This window comes from Diadema antillarum, unplaced genomic scaffold (assembly GCF_040938485.1).
Source record: "Diadema antillarum isolate AM-2024a unplaced genomic scaffold, OU_Dant_1.0 seq00001390_RagTag, whole genome shotgun sequence".
NCBI classification, from domain to species: Eukaryota; Metazoa; Echinodermata; class Echinoidea; order Diadematoida; family Diadematidae; genus Diadema; species Diadema antillarum.
In genome coordinates, this window is record NW_027272145.1 from 731,131 (window position 1) to 755,721 (window position 24,591).

The window sequence follows — 24,591 nt, forward strand, 5'->3', positions numbered from 1 at the left end:
TAACCTGTTGAAGACGAGTCCCAAGTATAGTCGGGCAAGCTTCTATGGGAAATGCGTGTTGTAGCAAATCAAACGATCCTCACAGCCAAGGAAACAAATGGCTGTGGACCAACTTCAATATATAGATGATGACTGGCGGGGGAGGGAACATACCGAATGTTCCACCCGAAGGGTTTGAAATGCTATTGAGGGAGGTTATAAGTCCCGAGACGAAGTCGAGGGACTTATAGCCTCCCGAAATAGCATTTCAAACCCTGAGGGTGAACATTTGGTACATGTTCCCGACAACAAAAGTCATCATCTGTTATATTATATGGGTTAGTCAAATACAAATTGTACGTCAAATACTCAGTACGTCAACGTCACCCACCGACCAGCAGCACACGTACCATGCAATGATCGCTCGCTCGCGCAGACCCAAATTCACTGTGCGTGCGCGGCGGTCCTCGGCCTTCTGCCATTTGTTACGTGAAAATGTTTTCCCATGGGAGAACATTACGAAGAATGTTCGCCCATGGGCGAACATAGCGAATGTACCTCCATCACGTGACTGTGTTTAGCCAATTACTAACTGGTATTTGACTAACCCATTTAATATTGCATTTCGTACCACATAGTCTTGTCAATATGCATGGCCTGACTTGTTGGCAACCTCCCTCACTTGGCAGGACATGAGCATCAAGTATCACAGACAAGACAATATGACAAAAATATGTGAGTACAACATGTGTAAACACAAGTATATGCAAATGCAATTAAATACGTACCATGCTGATTAGAAACTTAATAGCAACATAACTCACTGATAGTAAAAGCTACAAATTCAACATGAAACAGATTAACTTTGGGACAAGCAATGTCCATAATATAAAACACAGCACCAGACCGCAACGAATGATGGGAAGGCATTAAAGAGAGCCACGGTAATATCACCCACTGAAGAATTGATGCATATATGTAAGAATGTGCATAAGTTCAAAGGTCAGCCACCAATTTCTCTCCATGTGCTTACTTGAGCACATCTATGTAATCATTTCATAGGATCATGATCCAGTGTTTTACTCCTAAATAAAGGTGAAATCACAGGGGAACATGCAATTCTGTAGAAGTGGCAATTTTTCCACATTACCCTCAACATGACACTTAAGTAGTGCGAAAATAATAATGTACAAATTTTTTGCATTCTATATGATTGTATATCTTTGATTTTGCGCTATAAAAATTATGCTGCATGCCCGAGCACATAAAATTACTCGAGTAAACATTTCCACTTTTACAAAACAGGGATTTATAGGCAAAACCTAGTCATTTTCAGTCTCATGATGAAAAAAGTTTGAATCCTAGGGGGACTGAGGTGCTTGCTAATATACACCAGTACTGGTGGGAAACAAATAAACTCACTGCTCCTGAGATTCTTGATAACAGCCTAGAGGAAAAGAAAAATAACAAAACAGACCCTGAAGTGTACGTTGGATGACAAAATTCACACATTTAACTCTGCCATTGTGTCCAGGACATCTTTGAATGGAGCCAGAGCTGGTTCTACTTCCTCTTTCAGGAATCGAGTTACCTGAAAAGAATATTAAAAAAAGGCAAAATCATGGATGATGATACTCGAACTTCAAAATGGCCAAATAATAGATCACACAAGGAAGCAATGTGTCTTTCCCATCCTACGTATTCAGTGGGCTGAAAAAGCATATTATATATATATTTTTACCTCTCCTATCATAGTCATGTGTGGTAATAGAATTTGGATCTAACAATGTCGCTATGGCGACTGGGTATGCCTCCGCCATATAGCATTATTCTCCCATAGGTCTGTTTTAACCCTAAAAAGACTGGGCTATTTTGGTAGCTCGAAAGACTGGGGGGGGGGGGGCCTAAAGGGCCCCCCCCCCTTAAGATCTCGGCCGTGGATCGCGCGATCGCCGTGGAAATTTGCACAAAGGTAGTGTGCGATGTAATCTACAAGATTATGTATTTCAATTTTCCAAAACAGTCTTCTTTTATTTTATTTCAATTAGGCTAATTTATGCGAGAAATCAGACTCTTTGATCTAAATCAGTAAATAAAGCTCCAAAAGTGCTCATTTTTGGTCTAATTATTCTTTGTGGCATTCTTAGCAAATGTACTTGAAAAAAAAATCGGTATCAAAACTAATTTACTTATTTTATTGTTTTATGAATTTCTTATGTATTTCCATGTTTTTTCGACCTTTTGTCTTTGTTTTTTTTTTAACAAAATTTGTGGCAGACACTTTTTGAAGCATAATACTCCTAAAACAAATTAATTTTAGCCATTGAGAGTAAAAATAAGCATATTTATATGAATCATGTGAAAAAAACTCAATTTGCATTGACTTTGTACACAAAATCACATTTTTGAGCCATTTTCGGCCTCACGTGCATGTACAAAAAGTTACGTAACTTCAGAACCGAACCCCCGGGCGTCACAAATTTGGTGTCAAAATGTGCGGGAAACTCGAAATAAAAAAGTCATAGAGCATCGCGGCGAGAGCACTGCGTGTTGCAGAGTAATCGCGCGAAATGTCAAGGAGGGGCCTTTTAGGCCCCCCCCCCCCCCCCCCCCAGTCTTTTTAGGGTTAAGTATTGACAAAATTGAGACGCAACAGCTTCACATGACTTGTGAAAAATTGAAATGACATGTTTGAAAGTTTCATGGCACAACCCCAAATATGTTTTGTGCTCATAAATTCCTTGAACCAGATTTTATTTGGATGGCTGGATTGTTTCAGAGAAGAGTTATTTGAAATTTTGAACATTTTCACTTGACTTTTGACCCCATTGCAGACATTTTTCATTAAATAATCAATAACTGGTAATATCCAATTTTCAGGACAATACTTTGAGCCTTTTTCAACATTCAACTTTTTTTTTCAACATGATCATTCAACCTTTGACCCCATGGCCCAAATCTTTCCTTACAGAATCATTGTGCAGTAGTACATGTACAACATATGCACATGTAACTAGTTAAATTAAGTGTACATGCACTGAGTAACTGTCACGGTATGGAAAAAATAGTGTGATTTCAGCAATAATTAGCAGATTTTTTTATTTTCACCTGATCTCTGACCCTTGACCTTTAACCCCATGACCACGAAATTATCATGATAATCACTGTCAGGCAGAACATGCATTTATACTATGTTTCATGAAGATAACACCTGCTGTCTCCAAGATATGGAGAGAAAAAAAAAAGTGAAATTTTAGCATTTTCACTTGACCTTTGATCTTTTGAATAAAGAATATTTACCTGGTTATACTTCGATATGCTGCTTTTCATGAAAATACCCTCTGGCATTACAAAGACATGGAAAATGGCAAAATTTTGAAGAATTTGACCTTGACCCTTGACCTTCAACCTCGGGCATGTGGACCTAAAAGTTGATAGGCACAACTTCGCTCACTCATACATACATATGCCAAATTTCATTTGGATACCTCGAACAGTTTTCTAGTTTCCCTGTCCACACAACTGATTAAGGACGGAAAGATATACAGACGGATGGACGGACAGATGGACGACCCCAAAACACAATGCCTCAGGTGTCACTTCATGGCAGAGGCATAAAAACAGTATTTTTTTGGCAGTACAAAATACTGTAAAAAAAAAAAAAAAATTATGACACCATAGGCTTATGAATGTTACATATCTCAGCAGAGAAGCTGGTGAGAGTTATGAGGGCTTCTCATCTCTTGGCAAATCTATCAACAATTTTATCACATGATCATTTTCACTGTACATTAATATCTCACCTGTTCTGGTGCCCTCCCAATGAAGGTAGCAGGGTTCAGTAATTCTGTCAGCCTGTTGTGAATGGGTGCAAAGTAGGGCGTGGCTTTGATCCTTTCCACGAGGTCATTGTCCCCACCCTGTTCCTTGACCACTGCAGCAGCTTCCTGGGATAACTGCCGTATATGTTCATGGCACACCTAAAAACCAGTAGAAAAACAAAAGAAAACTGCATGTAGCATATCATGACAACACAAATTTCATAGTATTCAGGGGTTTTAGTATGGGGTCCAGTTTAGGCCAAAATCCTAGGGTTCATTAGTGAAAACAAGCAAAAGGAAGGGCATTTCAACCTGACTTTATTAGCAAATTTACTTGCAAAGCAAAATAATGTATTTCACACAATGCACTGTATAGGTATAGGAATCTGTGAAGGTGGTTACTTTTTACATATTTTTATTCCTTTCCTATTTTAAAGATAATAAAAAGTTTTGGTACCTCAAAAGCTTCCCTGAATTTCCTTGTCTTGGTTTGTGTTTCAGGTTAAAGTACGTTGTCTGTGAGAATTACTCGCCCCAAAGTGCTCTCATGTCTTAGTAATCATGCAATAATGGTTTCGTACCAGAGCCGTCGCGGTACCGCGTTGATAACTATTGTACAAAACAACTGACTGCGACCAGAAGCGTGCAGCCCATTGTACGCATAGCTAACTGCGACCAGCAGCCCCATACGCATAGCGTAATGATGCTTCGCATTGTAGCATTCAGGATCATGACAGAATTAGTATCGCGGGTAAATGTCAACTTAAAATCCAAAAATTTCTTCGATTTGAAGACTTACCAATTAAGTTGAAGTATTGAAAACAGGCTTCGAACAACGTTTGGTTCTGCCAATAGTCCCTTTCTGTTCGAATTGATGACTGAATGTGACTCGGTCGAGAGGACCTTGGGAGAGCTACATACACTGACTACTACGGCCAGCGCATGCGCACACAAACATCTTATCCCTTCATGGATTTGAAATTTGTGCGCATGTGATGTGTTTGCATGCACTGGCTGTAGTATTCATGATCTGTCATGATCCTGAATGCTACAATGCCAAGCCCGATTACGCTATGCGTATGGGACTGCTGGTCGCTATGCGTATGGGGCTGCTGGTCGCAGTTAATTGCATGATTACTAAGACATGAGAGCACTTTGGGGCGAGTAAGTCTCACAGTGTTAGTTATATGAAAGGTACTTTAACCTGAAACACAAACTAAGACAAGGAAATTCAAGGAAACTTTTGAGGTACCAAAACTTTTTATTATCTTTAAGTCATTTCATTTTATTCATCTATTTTCTTTCTCTCTCTCTCTCTCTCTCTCTCTCTCTCTCTCTCTTTTTTTTTTTTTGGGGGGGGGGGGGGGGGGGGTTAGGTGAATAAAGGGTTCCCACACATCATTCTCTTTTGTGCACCACCAACCCTGTCATCACATTATCACAGTGAAGATTTAGTTTTGGTTGTCTCCTCTATAGGGCATAATACGATATCATATAATCCTCATACATTACAAGTGATTTTTTCACTCTTCTTTTCACTCTACACAGTATCCTTCTCATAAACACCCGAAAACTACTTTGCAAGTTGACGCCACTTACCTGTCTATTCCCTCCTTCTTTCACCATGGCAACAATGATATTCTCTGATGCCATGAACGGAAGCTCCTGAAGAATGTGACGCTCTATGACCTAGGGGTGAAATTAAAGGTTTCCAAGTAAAAATTTGGAATGCAATGAAGCAATGCCAGGCTAGCAAGCTTGAATACAAAGAAACCATATTTCAGCGGTCTATGGTTGAAGCTGCATATCAAAACTTGATTAGTCATTTGAGCTCTACAATCATTCATTCACCATTATATGAAGTACAACTGATCCTTAAAGTGGCGACCTATTTGGGAGACGAAATGTTCCTCTCATCTCTACAAAGTTAGCAACTGCATATCAAAGTTCTTTCTGATTTTGTAACATAAAGTGAATTCAAACAGTTCCATCCGATTTTACTCCAATATGAGATGTGCAGTAAAATTCAGATTTGCCTATTAAAGGACAAGTTCACCTTCATAAACATAAGGATTGAGAGAATGCAACAATATTAGTAGAACACATCAGTGAAAGTTTGAGGAAAATTGGACAATCGATGCAAAAGTTATGAATTTTTAAAATTTTTGTGTTGGAACCGCTGGATGAGGAGACTACTACAGCTTGTGAGTCATATGCGTACAACAGTATAAAGAAAATGTAAAGAAAATTCAACATATTTTCACTTTTTTCGCATAATAAAAGAGCACTTGACTTGCCTCTTTCTAAAGGCAGGGGGAATGATATTACCCATAACATTTGTCGGCAACGAGTCGGGGGAATGCGTACTTTTTTCAAAAGATGAAATTTTGTGAAATTCTCTTTATATTTTCCTTATATTGTTGTACGCATGTGACATATAAGTTATTCACACACTGCAGTAGTCTTCTCATCCAGCGGTTACTGCACAAAAACTTCAAAAATTCATAACTTTTGAACGGATTGTCCGATTTCCCTCAAACTTTCAATGATGTGTTCTACTAATATTGCTACATTCTCTCAATCCTTATGTTTATGAAGGTGAACTTGTCCTTTAACTGATGACAATATGGTAACTTCTGCAGCAAATTGAGGGGATAAATTGGAGTTGTCTCATTCAAAAATTGACTAATAAAGAAAGTTACATCAGTGTCCACTAAAGACCAGAAGTTGCTTCATGATAAAATTTTCCTTTGTTTTGAGCAGTTTATGGGCTTTTTTTTTTTTTTTTGCTAACTCATGACTTCATATTGATAGACCCTTTCATTTTTCTAAATTGTCACAGAAATACTGTTCTAAAAGAAAACCAAGGAATTACAAATGCCTGGGACTAGGCCTTCACTACTGTGAACACTCTCTAAAGAATGCTGATACTTCGGATCTAGTTGTCACAAGCATTTGCCCAGGTTCTGGCATCCCAGAGTTACCACTTCAATTCACACATACCTTAGGATAGACCACAGTTCCTTCCGCAATGTTCTGGAGAGTGTTTAGTAGGACATCAGCAGTAAGAAACGCCTCGGCGATACAGATTCTCCTGAAATGAAATCATGCATGACTTGTCAGTTTAACCCGTTGAGGATGAGTCCGGAGTATACTCGGGCAAGTTTCTATGGGAAATGACTGCTGTAGCAAAATCTGCCCGTCCTCAGCGGGTTAATAGTTAGAAGTGGGAGCACAGAAATTATGTTGACATGAAAGTTGCTAATTATGTGGAATTAGCCATACCTTGAATGTTAAGTTTAATTACTGAATGTGGCATGAGCATGAAGTAGTGCTGGAACAGTGAGATACATTGCTTTAGGATTCTTCATGCAGAACAATACATGTGCAATGCTATGAGGAGGTTTTAACCTTTGACTTCTTGACAATTTTTCACAAAATCTGGCCACACATTGATTTCCAAAACATGCATCATTTAGCAGACAGAGCTTGGAAAAAACAAACAAACAAACAAAAAAACTGACATTAAAGGGACTGTACAGTACTGGTTGAGGTGGGGATTCATATTTTGAACATTACTAAGCAAGATAATGAGAAACCTCTTAGGAAATATGAAAGGACATGTAATTTTAAGAAGGATTCAACGCTTATTTGATGAAAATTCGTTTTCAAATCGCTGAGATATCAAAAAAAGTGATAATAATAAAAGGCAACAGGCCTCGCCTTTTATTAGTATCTCTTTGTTTCACCTTGTTTTTGGATATCTCAGTCATTTCAAAACCGATTTTCATCAAATAAACTTTTGATACCCCTTAGAATTACATGCTCTTTGACATCTCATAGAGTGGTTTCTGAATATGTCGCAAAACATTAAAAGCTAAATCCTCACCTCAACCAGAACTGTACACACCCTTTAAAAACAGCAGTATTCAACTGAGTCAGCAAAAGCTTTCTTCACATCTAGATACTGTAAAATGAAGAATGTTCCTGTGCATTTTGATTTCACGCAATTCGCGAGAGCCGAGTTTCGTGAAATTAAAAAGCATGCTAAAGTTCTTGTCTACACTATATGAACTGAATGTTAGAGGCAACTTGCAAAAATTTCATGCTGCAAATAAGGCCGTCGGCTTCCATTAAAATTTCATACCTAGAAAATATTGTGTTTTACAGTACGCTAAGTGAACATGAACACTGCTGGAGCTGGCACATTCTTCATGAAGTCTTGGAAATTTCACAAAACAGTTCAAGAAGCCTAGTGACCATGAGGATATGGTATGACATCACAAAAACAAATGCAATTGTCAACATCAACCATCATTGAAACTGAAATGAGTTCTTGTAGCAGCAATAGCGTAAAACCGGTAGACATACAAAGACTGTACATAAATTGGAGGGGGAGCAAGAGCCATCCCTCCTCACCCACCCTGAACTCCTAGGTTCTCACATCCTTGCATGGCAGTACCCATCAAATTGATGTCAAAAGCAAACTTGAAATATCACCATGTCAACTGGGATGCCTCCGCGATAAAGCATGGTTCTCCCAGTAGGTCTATGGTACATCTTGACAATGTTTCACCTAACTGGCAAAAAATTAAAATGACATGTTTGTCACAAATGTGTTGAGTGTTCACTTTCCTTGAACTAGGTTTAACAGGATGAATGGCTGTAATGTTTAAGAGAGTAGGTATTTGGGGATTTGATATTTACTTGACCTTTGACTTTTTACCAGTTAATACATTGAGTAATCTATAAGATATGGAGAAAAAGTGTAATTCAAACATTAAATAGTAAAATTTTAGCATTTTAAGCTGGCCTTAGACCCTTGACCTTTGATCCCATGGCCCTAGAACTGCCAAGAATTGCCAATTGTCAGGCAGTACATGCATACATATGTACTATGTTTCATGATGATACCTCGAGCCACTTCCGAGGTATTAAGGAAGAAGTGAAATTTAGCGTTTTCACTTGACCTTTGACCTTTTGGTCACAAACTTTCCCAGAGATTCTCTATCGGATAATACATGTATACACTAAGTTTCAAGAAAATACCTTCAGGCATAGCATAGATATGAGGGAAATAGTGAAATTTTGAGCATTTCATCATGACCTTTAGCCTTGAGCATGTGCACCCAAAACGCACCCAAAATGCACCCAAAGGTTGATAGGCACATCTTTATCTACTCATAGATACACATGCTAAGTTTCATTAGGATACCTCAAAACTTTTTTAGTTACGCTCTCCACAAAATTTATTACAGACGGAAGGACAGGCAGACGGACAACCCGAAAACATAATGCCTCCAGCGACACTTCGTGGCAGAGGCATAAAAACTGCCAACAGCATTGCTCACCTGTTTGCACTGTCATCGAGGGTGCGTTCAAACCACTGCACAGAGTGCGTCTGGAGGGGGTCCATGACGAGGGTGGTGAGGTGGCGGGCCAGGGAACAGCAGCGCTCGCTTCTCATCGGGTTCCTCTTGTAGGGCATGGCGCTGGAACCGATCTGGTCCTTCTCAAAGGGCTCCTCCACCTCCTTCAAGTTGGCCAAGAGTCGTATGTCTGTGCAAATCTGTTGGACAAGGAGGCAAGCATCCCATAAATAACACACACCGGCCAACATGGTTACATTATACCAGTAGGTTTATGCAGAGTTCACTATCTTCAAAGTGTTTTCCCATCCAGGGTTATACCAGGAGACAGACGACTGTACATGAGTAACACAAATGCTGTTTCTTTTCAGAGATTTATAGATTATTGAGCTGTGAGGGAATAAAAAATAAAAAAAAATCAATAAAATTATCATTATTTTCATCATCACTATGAATGATGCCATCAAAGTTTACAATCCTGACAAATGCATATATATGACAGCTGTTGCACACTGTCAAATAAAGTATTCCTTTATGCACTCATTCATCTATTAAATTGCAATTTTTGTCCCCGCCGAACAAGTTCGAGCAGGGGACTATGAAACGGGCTCCGTACGTGTGTGTGTCTGTGTGTCCGTGTGTGCGTCCGTGTGTGATCAAAATGTTCAATTTGCTACTTCTCTGTCATTTATGAGCCAATTTTGATCCTGTTTGCTTAATAAGATAGCACTACATGGGAGTTTTGAAACTTCTACACAGAATTTCAGTTGTGACCTTTGACCTTGACCTTTGACCTATATTGTACATTTTGCTACAAAATGCTACTCCTTCGCCATTTCTAACCCGATTTCGATTCCGTTTGCTTTATGTGATGGCACTAGGTGAGGGCTTCAAAACTTCTACACAGAATTTTGACCTTTGACTTCTTTGACCTTTGACCTTGATTTTTTACCTGTATTGTACATTTTGCTACAAAATGCTACTCCTTCGCCATTTCTAACCCGATTTCGATTCCGTTTGCTTTATGTGATGGCACTAGGTGAGGGTTTCAAAACTTCTACACAGAATTGTGACCTTTGACTTCTTTGACTTTTGACCTATATTGTACATTGGCTACAAAATGCTACTCCTTCGCCATTTCTAACCCGATTTCGATTCCATTTGCTTTATGTAATGGCACTAGGTGAGGGCTTAAAAACTTCTATACAGAATTGTGACCTTTGACTTCTTTGACCTTTGACCTTGATTTTTTACCTATATTGTACATTGGCTACAAAATGCTACTCCTTCACCATTTCTATCCCGATTTTGATTCCGTTTGCTTTAGGTGATGGCACTACGTGAGGGCTTCAAAACTTCTACACAGAATTGTGACCTTTGACTTCTTTGACCTTTGACCTTGATTTTTTACCTATATTTTACATTTTGCTACAAAATGCTGCTCCTTCGCCATTTCTAACCCGATTTCGATTCCGTTTGCTTTATGTGATGGCACTAGGTGAGGGCTTCAAAACTTCTACACAGAATTTTGACCTTTGACTTCTTTGACCTTTGACCTTGATTTTTTACCTGTATTGTACATTTTGCTACAAAATGCTACTCCTTCGCCATTTCTAACCCAATTTCGATTCCGTTTGCTTTATGTGATGGCACTAGGTGAGGGCTTCAAAACTTCTACACAGAATTGTGACCTTTGACTTCTTTGACTTTTGACCTATATTGTACATTGGCTACAAAATGCTACTCCTTCGCCATTTCTAACCCGATTTCGATTCCCTTTGCTTTATGTGATGGCACTAGGTGAGGGCTTCAAAACTTCTACACAGAATTTTGATCTTTGACTTCTTTGACCTTTGACCTTGATTTTTGACCTATATTGTACATTTTGCTACAAAATGCTACTTCCGGCGGGGACATATATTACGCACCGTGTAATTTCTACTTTTCCTTGTAAAAGCATGTAAAAGATTTCAAGGTCAAAAGACATGGAATTTGTTTTACACTAATGTGAAAAGTGTCGCAAACTCTTCAAAGTGGTTTCTATGGGATTAAATATCATGTAAGGGAATATTTGTGACTGTCAATACATTTTAACCAGTTTCCACCACCTTCTCCATATTAGCAATTGATGCTACTATTAAGCTGGCACTGACAATAAACTTGATGTTACTTCACCTTATGAACTGATGATCCAAGGCTTGCCAGAGCACATAGTACATCCACGTCAACTTTCCGGCTGTACGTCTGACCCGTGACTAGAAAAGATCTGTAATGGGCAACGTGTTTACAAGCAAAACACAAAACTATGGAGTATGGTAACAAGTTCTCATGAACACAACCTTGACACAGCCTTAATCTGGTGTGAAACCAATCAGAGCAACTGACACCACAAGTTACAAAAGCTCTACAATTTTTAATAACATCCTAGACATGGTTGATATTCTATTTGCAATGTCAGTTAGCAAATCCATAGTTATGCCCTACATTTTCCTATCAGGGCCAGACCCGGATAAAAACTGGTATGATGATGCTGACATTTGAAACACAAGTTCTCATAACAGACCTTCCACAGTTGTAAAACACAAAGGATGAGACAGACAGGAAGACCCTCGTGTTTATAAATCAAGGCAAAAAGAAAGAAAGAAAGAAAGAAAATCAACAGTGAGGATAACATTATTTCACATCCTCATAGTTCATTTTCACTATCAAAACACATGCAAGGCTTTTGGTAGCTTTTACAAACCATACCTGATCCTACAGCCAGCTTCAAATCTTTATCATCGAATCATGCCCACAACCTGTGTTTTGACCTCATAGCAATCCCTTGTTAGGACAGGTACACATTTCTTCATACATCTTCACACAACACCCCCACCCCCACCCCCTTTTAATACTCACTTTTTGAATCCTGCCTGTTTTGTGACAAAGTCATCTAGCCGGTCAACTTTCTCGCCATCTCCGTCAAATAGTGCAAGGAAACTGGCCTGCGTTCCTGTGGTCCCCTTCACACCCCGAAACCTGAGGTCATCCCTTGCCCTTGACAGGTTACGCAGGTCCATCAAGAGGTCAGAGATCCACAGGGAGGCTCTCTTACCGACAGTTGTCAGCTGGGCAGGCCTACGCAGAAAGGACCAACAAACTCATTAGAACTTGGCATGAGATAAACTGACAACAGCACTGAAATATATTCAAGATAGCACTGCATGACATGTCTCCATTACTAAGTACAAATGAAACAGATATCATGAGAACCAGATGTATCCAAAATCATTGAAAAAAAAAACAATTTTATGAGGGAGATCATTTTGATTTCCAAATACTTCTTAAAAATGTACTATGCCTCTTTACCAAGCTGCAAAATAAAGCAAACTGTATAAACTTGAGGCAAGTATCGCATGAGACTTGTGCAATATGAAGGCCCAACTTAGATAATAGTGAGTTTCAGATCTGCGACATGAACGCCAAGGCAATGCTAATTAGGCCCAAAATGGTGTTCTGCACATGCACAAGACAGCTGATTGCATTGTCCAACGCGGTAGGCTGCGTCGTCTTAGCATTTGCGTCGCAGATCTAAGGCTCGCTAAAAGTTTCAGGGTCTAAGAAACAAGGCCATCCAATGTAGCAGTGTCAGAAATTACATGATTTATCCCTGTCAGAACTGGATCTCATTCTTCATTGTTGAACATGTTACAATCAGCCACTGCATGTCTGTATGTGTCTGTGCATGGGCTAGCAACGCTATGGCCATGCAGTGAGAATGCACATAACATGTTATGCATGCATACAAATGGTATTTCTTGCAGTCTAGCAGGGACTACAGGCAAAAGGCTGTCATTCATTATCGTTGAATACTTGAGCATGTTGGTTGTTCGCACTTTAGACACCACACATATGCTCTGATACATGTATCGGACACTGAATTACCACAGTCAAGCTCGCACAAGCAAAACATTGGCTACATCAAAGAAATATTCTACCCCATATGGATATAAACATGTTTAATTCTATTAGAAGAATAAGTCAAAATTCATGTCAGTTGAAAGAATTCTTTTTTTCTGGTCCTGTTGGATTCAACTTAGGCAAAATTGACTATACATTACTCTTTGGGAAAGAACAGCACTCTCGATACAATGCGTATTTGGATGCACTGTCATTCAGACAAACCAAAGGCACTAAACACACATTTGTATTGTTGAGATAAACTGCACAATATGAATGACAACACAAAAAAAATACAATATTCATTATTTGATCAATTTTCCTCATTTCATCACACTCATGGTTATTATCTGTGTTTGTCAATTCTTTACTTGCTTCAAAATTTTCATGAATATAGATAAACATTACCCTAATTTTTTCAGCTCATCATCACTTGTAATAACTTACTGATAGTGAGTGAATCCAAGAGTTGGCAAACTCTTGAACTTGTCAGCAAAGTCGGACAGCTTGCGAATGCAACGGACCAGTCTCGGTAATATGATGTCCAAGGCGTCACGCATCACGATCAGGTCCTATAGGAAAGGAAATGCAGAAGAACACTAATTGAGGACGATCTCACAGCAGAAAATCGCCTGTTGACCAAAGCAAAAGAAGAAGTAGAAAAAAATGACAAACTCTGTGCAGCGTGGTCCAGTGATGGCAGAGTCATTGTGCTGATCAAAGCAACCAATGGATCCACTGTGAGAAAGAGAATATGGTCAGTCAGTGAATTGAAAAAGCTTTAAACAAAATGTGTTGTTTTCATAAACTGATATCTATGCATATGATATGTAAAACCAATCAAATTTCCTTGATACTTATCAGATGGCATTGCAGTTTGTGTTTTAAAAGGAGTTATTAATTGTGAACCTCTAAGTGCAATATTTAATAAGTGTTTAGATGCTGGTGTTTTTCCTGATAAATTGAAAATAGCACGTGTAATACCCGTATTTAAAAAAGGTTCACAAGAGATTTTAAGTATTTACCGTCTGATATCTGTTTTGTCTCTTTTTCAAAGATTTTTGATCAAGAAATGTATTTACGTTCGTTTATTATCCTTTATCAAAGAGTGCAATATATTCACTTCGAACCAATATGGTTTTAGGGAGAGGCACTCCACTCCTCATGCCTTAATAAATTTTATTCAAAATGTGATGTGTGCAATAGAAAACGAGCAAATTTTAATCGGCATATTTTTGGATTTGAGAAAGGATTTTGATACCCTTGATCATGATATTTTACTTAATAAGATGTAGTTGTATGGTATAAGAGGAGTTGTTTTAGATTTATTCCGTAGTTATTTATCTAAGAGAGTGCAGTATGTTGTTGTAGATGGTATTCAATCTAAAACTAAAGAATTGAAGTGTGGAGTGCCCCAAGGGTCAATCTTGGGACCTCTTTTATTTCTTTTGTATATGAATGACTTACGTAATACGTCTGAGGTTTTTAGATATTGTTTGCTGATGACACCACTATTTTTATGTCTCATAATGATCCCCAAACATTACGAATGATAGTCAATAATGAACTTACTGTAATTTCTGAATGGTTATAATCATATGAATAAACTATCAGTAAACATAAGTAAAACACATTTTATGATATTCACCAACAGAAATGTTGATGTGAAGGATATAACTATATATTTTGCTGGAATGGAAATTGAACAGGTGTCTGAAATTTTTAGGAATCACAATTGATAATACATGGATTTGGAAAGATTACATAAATATCATGCAATAAGATTTCAAAAAATATTGGGATACTTTTTTGACTTAAATCTCTACTCGACGTTGTTCTTAAAATGATTTATACGATGCAATTATTGCACCATTTTTAGAATATAGTCTTTCTGTTTGGCGTTGTGCTGCAAATATATATTTAGACACACTTTTATAAACAACTTCTAGTTCGCCGGCCGGCCTTTGTTGTGTGCACAACATGTGTGGCGTACGTATACTCTTATACTTATATGTGCGGGATTTCCGAGTGCGACATGCAATGTTTGGGACGAACATCTTCGAGCGAGTGCTACATGTGGCTGACTGGTATTGACCCATAAAGGTACCAGTACGTGAAAAATGCTGTTACAGTGTAGATTTTGACCCATTTTATAAAACAAATGATGCACAGGATTATTTCGTGGCGTTAGTGGAGATGCAGCTCACTTTCGGGTATTTACAATTGTGAAACATGCACGAGCAATGCGCTACATCTCCACTAACGCACTCTATCCTGTGCATCATTTGTATAATACAATCAAAGGGGGAAATATTAATGCCAAGCTTTTCATAGCAGACATAAACCATAGTAACGAGATTAAATTTGATAATTTTGTTATTGCAGACACAGAGTGAAATGTAGGACAGTGTGGGTTCTTCTAATTTATGAACAGCTGTACATTGCATAACTATTGCATTAATGCACATTTCTGACTCATGTCGAATTGGAAAGAATGTAGTTTGGCTGTAAACATGGCAAACCAAAGAAAATGGGCATGGAGGAAATATGTACTGTTAAACTTCCTCTGGCTTTGTTATTATTTAATTTCAGAGTGAGATAAGAGTCCATGTGTAAAATATCATATGCTTGCATATTGTGTGTGTTTAAGACACTCATGTGTACTAGGTTACCATGACAACATTGCCTCGTAATCTTGGGCACAATGATCCATCAGATGGACTCGATGATTTTCCAATGAACAGCAGTGACCTTTTCTGTTGTTGTTTCTTTTCATGCAGAGCATCAAAAAGAAAAATCTAATTTAGATGGGGGGGGGGGGGGGGGTGGTGGACGTGCCTGTTAACCTGTTGAGGACAAGTTCAGAGTATACTCGGGCATGCGTCTATGGGAAATGCGGGTTGTATCAAAATCAAACCGTCCTCAATGGGTTAATATGAGAGAAAGATATATGGATATTTAACTGTTAACAGACCAGGGGTTGTGTGAGTGATGCCTGTTTCGGAGACAATGCATACAACTGCTGGCCTGAAGTACAATGTAGTATCCCAACAAATGAATTGTGTGGGAAAGGACAGAGATGCTTAAGAAGATGTCAAGGCAGATGTCAAGGGCAAAGGTCACGCAGGGGGCACTGCCCATTTCCCAGAATTCAGCCTAATGTTCAGGGCTGCCAAATCTCACACAGTCACAGTCAGCACAGAGAGTGTCTAGACTAGAGTCGAATGCAATTCACTCAATTCTAACCACTGGCACTGCTCACTCAGTCAACTGTCTCACTATCTGATAAACTAATGTCAGCCAACAATGAATAGGATCTGGGGGGTCTAGATTTTGTTCATCAGATAATACTCCAGAGGCGAGCCTAGACTAACATTAAAGTTTAGAAGTAAACTTAGTCTTGACTGCTTATAAGTGGTGTGGGATTAGTGAAAAAAAAAAAAAGTTTTCGTACATTTTGTACAATTTTCGTACCTTTTGTCCCAGCGCAAGAAACAGCCACAACTTTCTCCAGGTCGAAAATTTTTTCGCTTCACTGAAATTATATGCCATTTCTTTGCTAGTATAGTGGGAAACTAACGGTGAATGGTATTTCAGCACAGACTGCAGGTCAGAGTGATGGATCCTGTCGAGTACCGAAGTAGAAGAAGCATTATTACTCTCCGAAGGCAGCCTTGATGTAGCCATAGAAGTAAAAATCACCCGATAGTTAGGGCTATTACAAATTAACCCCAAATTAAAAGGTCATATAATGTGGCAAAGCACTTTTAAACTTTAGACAAACCAGTGAGGATCCAAGAATAAACCCTCAGATTTATTCCCCCCCCAAAAAAAACAAAAACAAAAACCAACAACAACAACAAAAAACAACAAAAAACAACAAAAAAAGTGCTTAGGAAAGAGCACACAGTGGGCATTTGTGATTTGTGTACTGTGAAAAGTGGTAGGATATCTGTGTAGGCAGATTACAATGTGCTCCCAGAAGTGCTGGTTATCAGTTCAGGGAAATGGTACAGGAAACATTTTCTGTTTAAGATAATGACCAGGTTATAACATATGCAATTGCATGCAGGAAGTGGTGGGGTAACTCAAAGAAGCTTAGATGTACTTCAACAGTAAATATCTTGGAAATAGCTAAAGCATCTACAGCAGCTCTGTATTTATGCAAATGCATGCAACTGAACATCCCTGTTTTGCAACTAAATCACACACATACAAATTCATGCTGTTTGTCTGTAGCCACAAATTGTATTCAAAGGTTCTAGGGCAATTACCCCCTGGACAATTACCCCAGACCCTTCCCCTTCCCCTAACCCTAATCCTAAATTAATCCTAACCCTAATCCAAACTCTAACCATAACTGGGGGGGGGGGGGGGGGGTTAATTGCCCTGACATGCACTCAAAACATTACAGCACTACTTCCATTGGTGACAAGAGGTCGACACTGCAAGAAACTTCTCAGTGCTTAGGCAAGGCAGGTCAACCTAACAAATTAGGAGTTTCTGCAGTAATTTATGAAACTTTTAAATCAACAAGGTTTTACAAATACCACATGTTCAGAGTTTACAACCCTCTCCGTGTGGTTTTTCTTCCTCTTTCTCTACCGACTACATCGAAGTAAATCTAGTATGTGTGTATTTGTAGCTTGGTTTACCTTTTATTCTACAATGCTCATAAATATAAAATAATTTGGCAAGCTCCACCCACACAAAAACTTTGGAAGAGCCTTGCAGAAAATAAGTTTTACCGTGTTATCCCCTACATAACAGGATGTTGCCCCTAGGTGGATGATGGGGGCGCTCTTTGGGCACTTTTGCCCAAAAGTGTAGACATGTGCCATTACATCATGCCGTCTTTTCTTTTCCTCTTCTGCGGCCATCTTGTAGTCGATGTTTTCCAGGTTCTCTTCCATCTCCTTGATCTGCTCATCACTGATGTTCAGGCCAAGTGCCTAATATGAGAGAAAAACACAAGTGAGACAAGATATTAAAGTATGGAAATGGAGAAAGAGGTAACTTTGCAATGACGGTGAACCTGAAAGTAAAAGCAAATCAGGCTTTATGTACAGATCAACTCTCAAAACTGTGCAGCAGTAAAATGTGTCCAAAGAAAAATGAACTGTAGTGTAATGAGAATGTGTACACTAATTATTCGTTGGTGCAGCATGGGGCAGAATACACCAAAGGTACACTGAGTAAACAACATCTTATATGTCACCTGAGCTACAATATATATCCTACACATAATTCATCTCACATCTGTTTAATTAAAACACATTTTTGTGATGAGCTGCAGACATGCTCAAACTTGCCTATGCACCAAGGCAACTTGTTCAAACTTGGCTTTGAATTGACAGGGTGACTTGTCGAGACTTGCCTTTGGGGGGGCAAAGGTGATGTGGTTCAAACTCGCCCAACAATTACAGGCACCAAGCTCAGACTCAGAGCATTATCATTTTCAATGTCAAACTCACCTGGCTCCGCACCAAGGTCAGAGTCAAGATTCGCCCAAACTTGCCTCGGCACCAATTAGCAGACTTGTCAATAATTTGCCTAAGCACCATATCAACTTGTTCAAACTTGCCTTGATGAGTGCCGATTTTGACTTGAAAAAACTACAGTGTAGCCCGACCAGACGCCGTGTGAAGCAAGTTAGGACAGCGATAGGGCTGTGTATAGACTAGTTAATTTTACTGAAAAATATATAGGCACCAAAAAAGGACAACAGGTTAGTATAAGGCCATAGAACACAACGATAACTTTGCTTTGAATGCCCATTAAAATGTGTGTTTTAATGGGCGCTCTGCATCGGTTGATTAAAACTCGATTTTTGAAAAAAAAAAACAGATAGGATTTTTTCTTCTTTTCATCATGGATAGTGGACATGTGTGTGTAACAAAAAATCACCGTGCAAAGTTGCGACAATTTATACATCAGATGTGAGATGAATAGAAATGAAAAGGGGGGCCTCATGAGGCGTTCCCCCCGGGCCTCATGAGGCATGGGGGCGGTCCTCATGAGGCGGGGCAGTCCTCGTACGCGGGAGCGGTCCTCATGATTGGGTTTCCCGGACTGATACTAGTACTAGTCTAGTAGATCTACTACTCCAGAGCTTGTGTTAGACTTACTGCGACCAGCCCCATACACATAGTATGCGTATGGGGCTGCTGGTCGAAGTTTAATAGTGTTAGACTAAAGTTCAGAAGTAGCCTAAACTAAGTTATTCTTGATGGCAGCTTAGTGGTGTGGGATTACTGAAAAAAAAAAACAGTTTTAGTACATTTTGTACTTTTGTAGAATATAACCGAGACTATAAACAGTTCAGTTTTCGTACGGTACCTTTTGTCCCATCGCAAGAAAAAGCCACAACTTTCTCCAGGTTGAAAATTTTTTCGCTTCACTGAAGTTATATGCCATTTCTTTGCTAGCGTAGCGGGAAACTAGCGGTGAACGGTATCTCTGCAAGTCAGCATTATCACCCTCCGAAGGCAGCCTTGATGTAGCCATAGACATAAAAATCACGCGATAATTATTACAAAATTAAAAGGCCGGTTTCACGTTTCAGCTTCTGTTTTCGCGTGCTTGCCTTGATAACTTGACCATACGCCACACGCGCGGGGCATAACAACCCGACCCCTGGACAATATACCATCCGAACCGTGGATAGCTTTCCTAGCAGGGTCGGCCTTGCTTGGGTTTGCGAGAAGACTTCATTCGCTACATTTTTTTTTTTTTTTTTGCGAATAAGTCTAGTTTTTGTCTGACAAAAAAAAAAGGATAAGATGGGTGATGTATAGAAAAGTTTTTTTTTTTTCATGTTTTCAAACAAATCCCTGTCCGAACCATGGACAAGTCGAACTGGTCGAGCTGTTTAGGGTCAGGTTATTTTCAGGTCGAGTTGTCTGGATTCTAAACATGTGTGCATGGAGCTAGGCCTACACTGGCCTACACACCGTGGGGTATCGTTGCGTTCCAAGCATCGACTCAGCTGCTGCATGTACGATGTGTGTTCGCGCGTTCATTTGACTACGGAAGCCCTGATTGACTGCCTATAGAGGGCGGCCTATGTAAATTTCTGTCCACTGTCATCAGAGCACATCAGTGAAAGTTTGAGGAAAATCGGACAATCCGTTCAAAAGTTGTGAATGTTTAAAGTTTCTGCTCAGTCACTGCTAAGACTACTACAGCTTGTGATGTCACAATCATGTGTACAAAGATATAAAGAAAATGATTAAAGAAGAATCAACATATCATTTTCTCGCATGTTAAAAGAACACTTCACTTGCTCGTTTCAAAAGGCAGGGGGAATTTAATATTATGTCGAGAAAATGTGCACTGTTTTCAAAAAATATTTTTTATTTGGTGCAATTCTCGTTATATTTTCCTTAGTTCTACGCACGTGACATCATCCATTGTAGTAGTTTTCCCATCCAGCAGTGACTGCGCAGATACTTTTAAAATTCATAACTTTTGAACGGATTGTCAGATTTCCCCCCAAACTTTCATTGATGTATTTTACTGAGATTGCTGCATTCACTCAATCCACATGTTATATTATGAAGGTGGCACCAATACAACTGAACAATGGCATTGTATGAAGGGTTTGTTTACAAAAACCGATAAGTCCATTTTTGAAGATTTTAAAGTACGATTTCTGTCATAAAGTTCAAAATAATACCTTTTAAAAGATATATTGGTCACTACATATACAGGTATATTTTTTAAGTTATGGTCAAAAGAAGCAAAAAATTTCTTATTATTCTTTGTATTTTTCTTGACCTTTAATCGCAAATATCTCCATTTGGCAAATATGGACTTATCGGTTTTTGCAAACAAACTCTTCGTACACTCCTAACCTAGAGTATAGTACCGCCGTTGGGTGGGAGCCTGCTACTGTACAGTTGCATAATTCACGAGTAAGCAGGTATAGAGGATCAGGGCTCGTATTAACTTTTTCTCTTTAACAGTTTCGTTTGGCCCGAAAAAGAAATAAAAGGAAAACTGAAATTTCATTTTGAATTTTAGCTGCCCGACCGGGCCACCAAAGGATACAGAGTCAGTTTTGGAAATTTGTTGGCCGTCGCTGATGTCGAGTCCTTTGTGTGTGTGTGTGTGTGTGTGTATGCATGGAGCTACAGGTGTATGCATATATGTATATATTGTAGCGAACAACGGGGCCTTGGCACTTATGCAGACCGAGCCGACCGTCCGTTCGGATCGAAATACTAGTATACGATTAAAACCTTAAGTTTCCCACCACTCGTACGTCACCAGTCTACACCTTGCACTTCACACCATCTGATTCAACGGCACATTCTCGCTTTCATAATTATCTTATTCACCCATCACACTGACAAGTGAATTTTCACTCTCACTCCCGACGTCGTTTCTAGAGTACGTCGTCCTCCGACGTTCGCCCTGGAAGTACGTCGTTTGTACTTTTCATTTCCAAAGTACAATACATTTAAATGTATCTCTGGTTTATCACCTCTTTGGATCACAAGACGAGAAGAAGCACCGTTTGAGTTGAGTTTATTTATTGACTCTGTTGACCCCCTTCCGGAGTATATGAGACCACCTCCCTGATGAGAGTCAAGACAAAATCGGGGAAAAAAAAACACCACCATTATACAGCCAGACATGCAACATAAAATGACACGAAATACATAGTATAGGGCCTATGGTTTGATAATACAAACAAAAACACAACAAAACCTAAAAAATGCTATAGAACAAGTTTATTACAAATTTAGAATACTGTATTGTAGAAAAGTTAGCATAATATGAATGACACTAAAATATCAGAACTATGAAAAACTATTTACAAGTTATCTCTACATAATCGATGAGATATAAAAGTTATATACACATGGATAAAAATAAGGATAGTACATATTTACAAGTAAAGCCGTGTTATGCCGAAGGGCCCGTTATTGCGAAGATAAGTCATCGAAACACACAAATTCCCCATAAGCCATATACCCATAGACGTTCGTTAATTCAAAAATGACAAAGGGTTCGTTAATCCTAGCATTTGGGACATTATTCCGAAGATTTGTATTCTGAAGGCTCGTTAATCCAAACATGAAATAACGATTGCTATTCTGAAGGTTTGCTAATCAAAAATGAAACATACGATTCGATATTTCACATGTTCGACGCCCGAACAGCCCTTCCAGCCACCTGCAGGATCCAGCGAGAAGAGGGGCTGTTTCCTGCTACGGTGGTCTATCTACAAAGCTATCACACACATCAAGGGACCAGACGTCATTTACCAGCCACTAGAATGCTGTGATGATGCATGGCTTCCGTAAAGACCTCACGGGAACCCCCGGTGCCCTTTCCTGTCAAGACGAGCATATACATGTACAGTCCTTTCATGCATGCATGAAGACATATTTTATTTTGCAGTCCATCAGGCCATCAGGAGAACAAATTATGGTTGCCCTGCATGGTCCAGCTGCAACAGACGCGACAATACCGATATCAACCCTTGAGAACATTCGCATCCCGCCTCCGTGGTCAAGCAAGCATTATGCAAATACCAGGTCACATGTGCCTGCAATAGCGAAGTGGGCTACATTGCATGATGTCATCTTACAATGATGTCCTCATTGGTGTGTGTGTGGGGGGGGGGGGGTATAGCGGATGCATTGTAAACATTGGACAAATAGGCCCTACCTATCGGGCGAGACCAAGAAGTACGAAACTTTAGAGACAGCTACTCGCCTTTGTCGAAGACACAGATAAGGAGAGTGGGGAAATTAGGACCGCCAGCCGCATCCTCGGGGAAGCCCCTCCTCCTCCGCTGCCATCATAGCTCCTATCCCCACCTAGTGAAGAGCCGCACCTTGGGCCCACCCAGCGACTCACCCCACTGACAATCCCATGCGGCCTGTGGCAAGACTAAGGCCATCGACGCACTGACGGGAAAGGTAGAAGGAATGCTCGGCCTATATGGCCACAATATTGCTTCAGGTGTATAGCATCTTCATTTTGAGGCTGTATGCCTCCAAACTACCTGGCCGCAAGCTACAGTCGCCCATCTTAGCATTGGCACCCTCCCCACCTGATGACGCCACAGCAGCTTTCGACATGCTGTGCTTGATCGTTTGATAGCCCCATCCTTCTGCCAGCAATACTATCCAACTTGAGCACCGCGTGGACGAATTCCTGCAGACATTGGTGAGGGGTGCCTCCAACCCACGGCCCATGCATGGTCACTGTCGGCATCCGAGCCATCCCATCAGACACTTCGAGCCCTGCGCCTGCCCACACGGTTCGTCTGTCCTTATACGCCAGTTCTTCAGTGCTCTGCTTTGGCTGACGCTGACTGCCAGTCTTGTCTAGATAGCACCTCCCTCCTACCAGGCCATGGGTTCGGGCTTACCAAGTATCATCTCTAGCTCCCCGTCACCATGCAGGTGACCGACAATAAGAATGGGATAGACATCGCAGTGGCGCTGGTGCTCTAGACCCGAGGCACTTCCCCATCTGGGCAAAACTCGTCAGATCTTGTTCTTCATTGACACATCCACAAGATTCTTCGATCCTATCCTTGTCCGGCATGCGTCGCATTGGGGCTCATCTCAAAGGCACTCCCGAAAATCGGCGACACAATGGAACCCGCAGCAAAAACCACCGCCTTGCTCTCTACCCCACCGTGATCTATTCAACCCTGACAGACGATGCCACTGCCCTAATGCACTGAGCCCCCTCCCCCCCCCCCCCCCCCCCTCCCCCACTTCAGCATTGCAGTTCATGACCACAGAGGAGAATCGAGAGAAACTCGAAAAGTGGCTTCCTGATTATCATCATCTTGCTACCAGCTCGTGAGCACTATACGTGCTTCCCATGATGTCTTGCCCACCATTGTGTCTGCTATCTTCCACCTCCATGGTCTGCTGTGGACCCCAACGCTCGTCCAGTAATAGCCACACTCCGATGCATGTCCCAGCTCACTGGCAGGACGACGTTAAAGCAAGCCCTGACCAGGAGTGATTGAACATTCCCCATCGGCACCCGCGGTTACTTGGGGTCACAAGATAGTCATCTGCCCTGAAAAGTGGGGCAAGCCTTGACTTCATGTTGACTTCCAGCCCCTCAATCACCATGCCCTAAGACAGACGCACCTTATCACAATTTCCACTATAGCCGCAGGTTGTTCCACCCAACACCCGCCAGACAGTGTTTCATAGTGGAATGGTTACCACCTATAGCGTAAACCTCGATGAGCATGACCGGGGCCCGATCACATTCATCACCCCTTGAGGTCGCTGTCGGTACAACGTTACCCCTATGGGTACATGGCATGGGGTGATGGTTACAGCTTTGATGAGATCTTTGATGAGATACCCCCGGAAAACAAAACATAACAAAACAAAACAAAACATGTGCTTTGATGACACCCTCATGTAGTCCGACTCAATATTGAAGAGGCATTCCTCCAAGTTAGCAGTGGCTCGACACTGTGGGCGCAAAAT

General features: G+C 40.3%; 1 protein-coding gene across 1 annotated transcript; it reads right to left on the minus strand.

The window, feature by feature from the left end:
* Nucleotides 1–1,412: 1,412 nt before the first annotated feature.
* Nucleotides 1,413–19,540, minus strand: LOC139708941 (adenylosuccinate lyase-like). Its single transcript, XM_071620910.1, has 10 exons — nt 19,448–19,540; nt 17,857–18,060; nt 13,556–13,680; nt 12,068–12,286; nt 11,345–11,435; nt 9,152–9,369; nt 6,804–6,894; nt 5,400–5,489; nt 3,783–3,959; nt 1,413–1,570 (listed from the first exon to the last, which is right to left on the minus strand). Exons 1-10 carry the CDS (start codon nt 19,523–19,525, stop codon nt 1,484–1,486), a joined length of 1,380 nt encoding a protein of 459 aa, XP_071477011.1. The 5' UTR covers nt 19,526–19,540; the 3' UTR covers nt 1,413–1,483.
* Nucleotides 19,541–24,591: the final 5,051 nt, after the last annotated feature.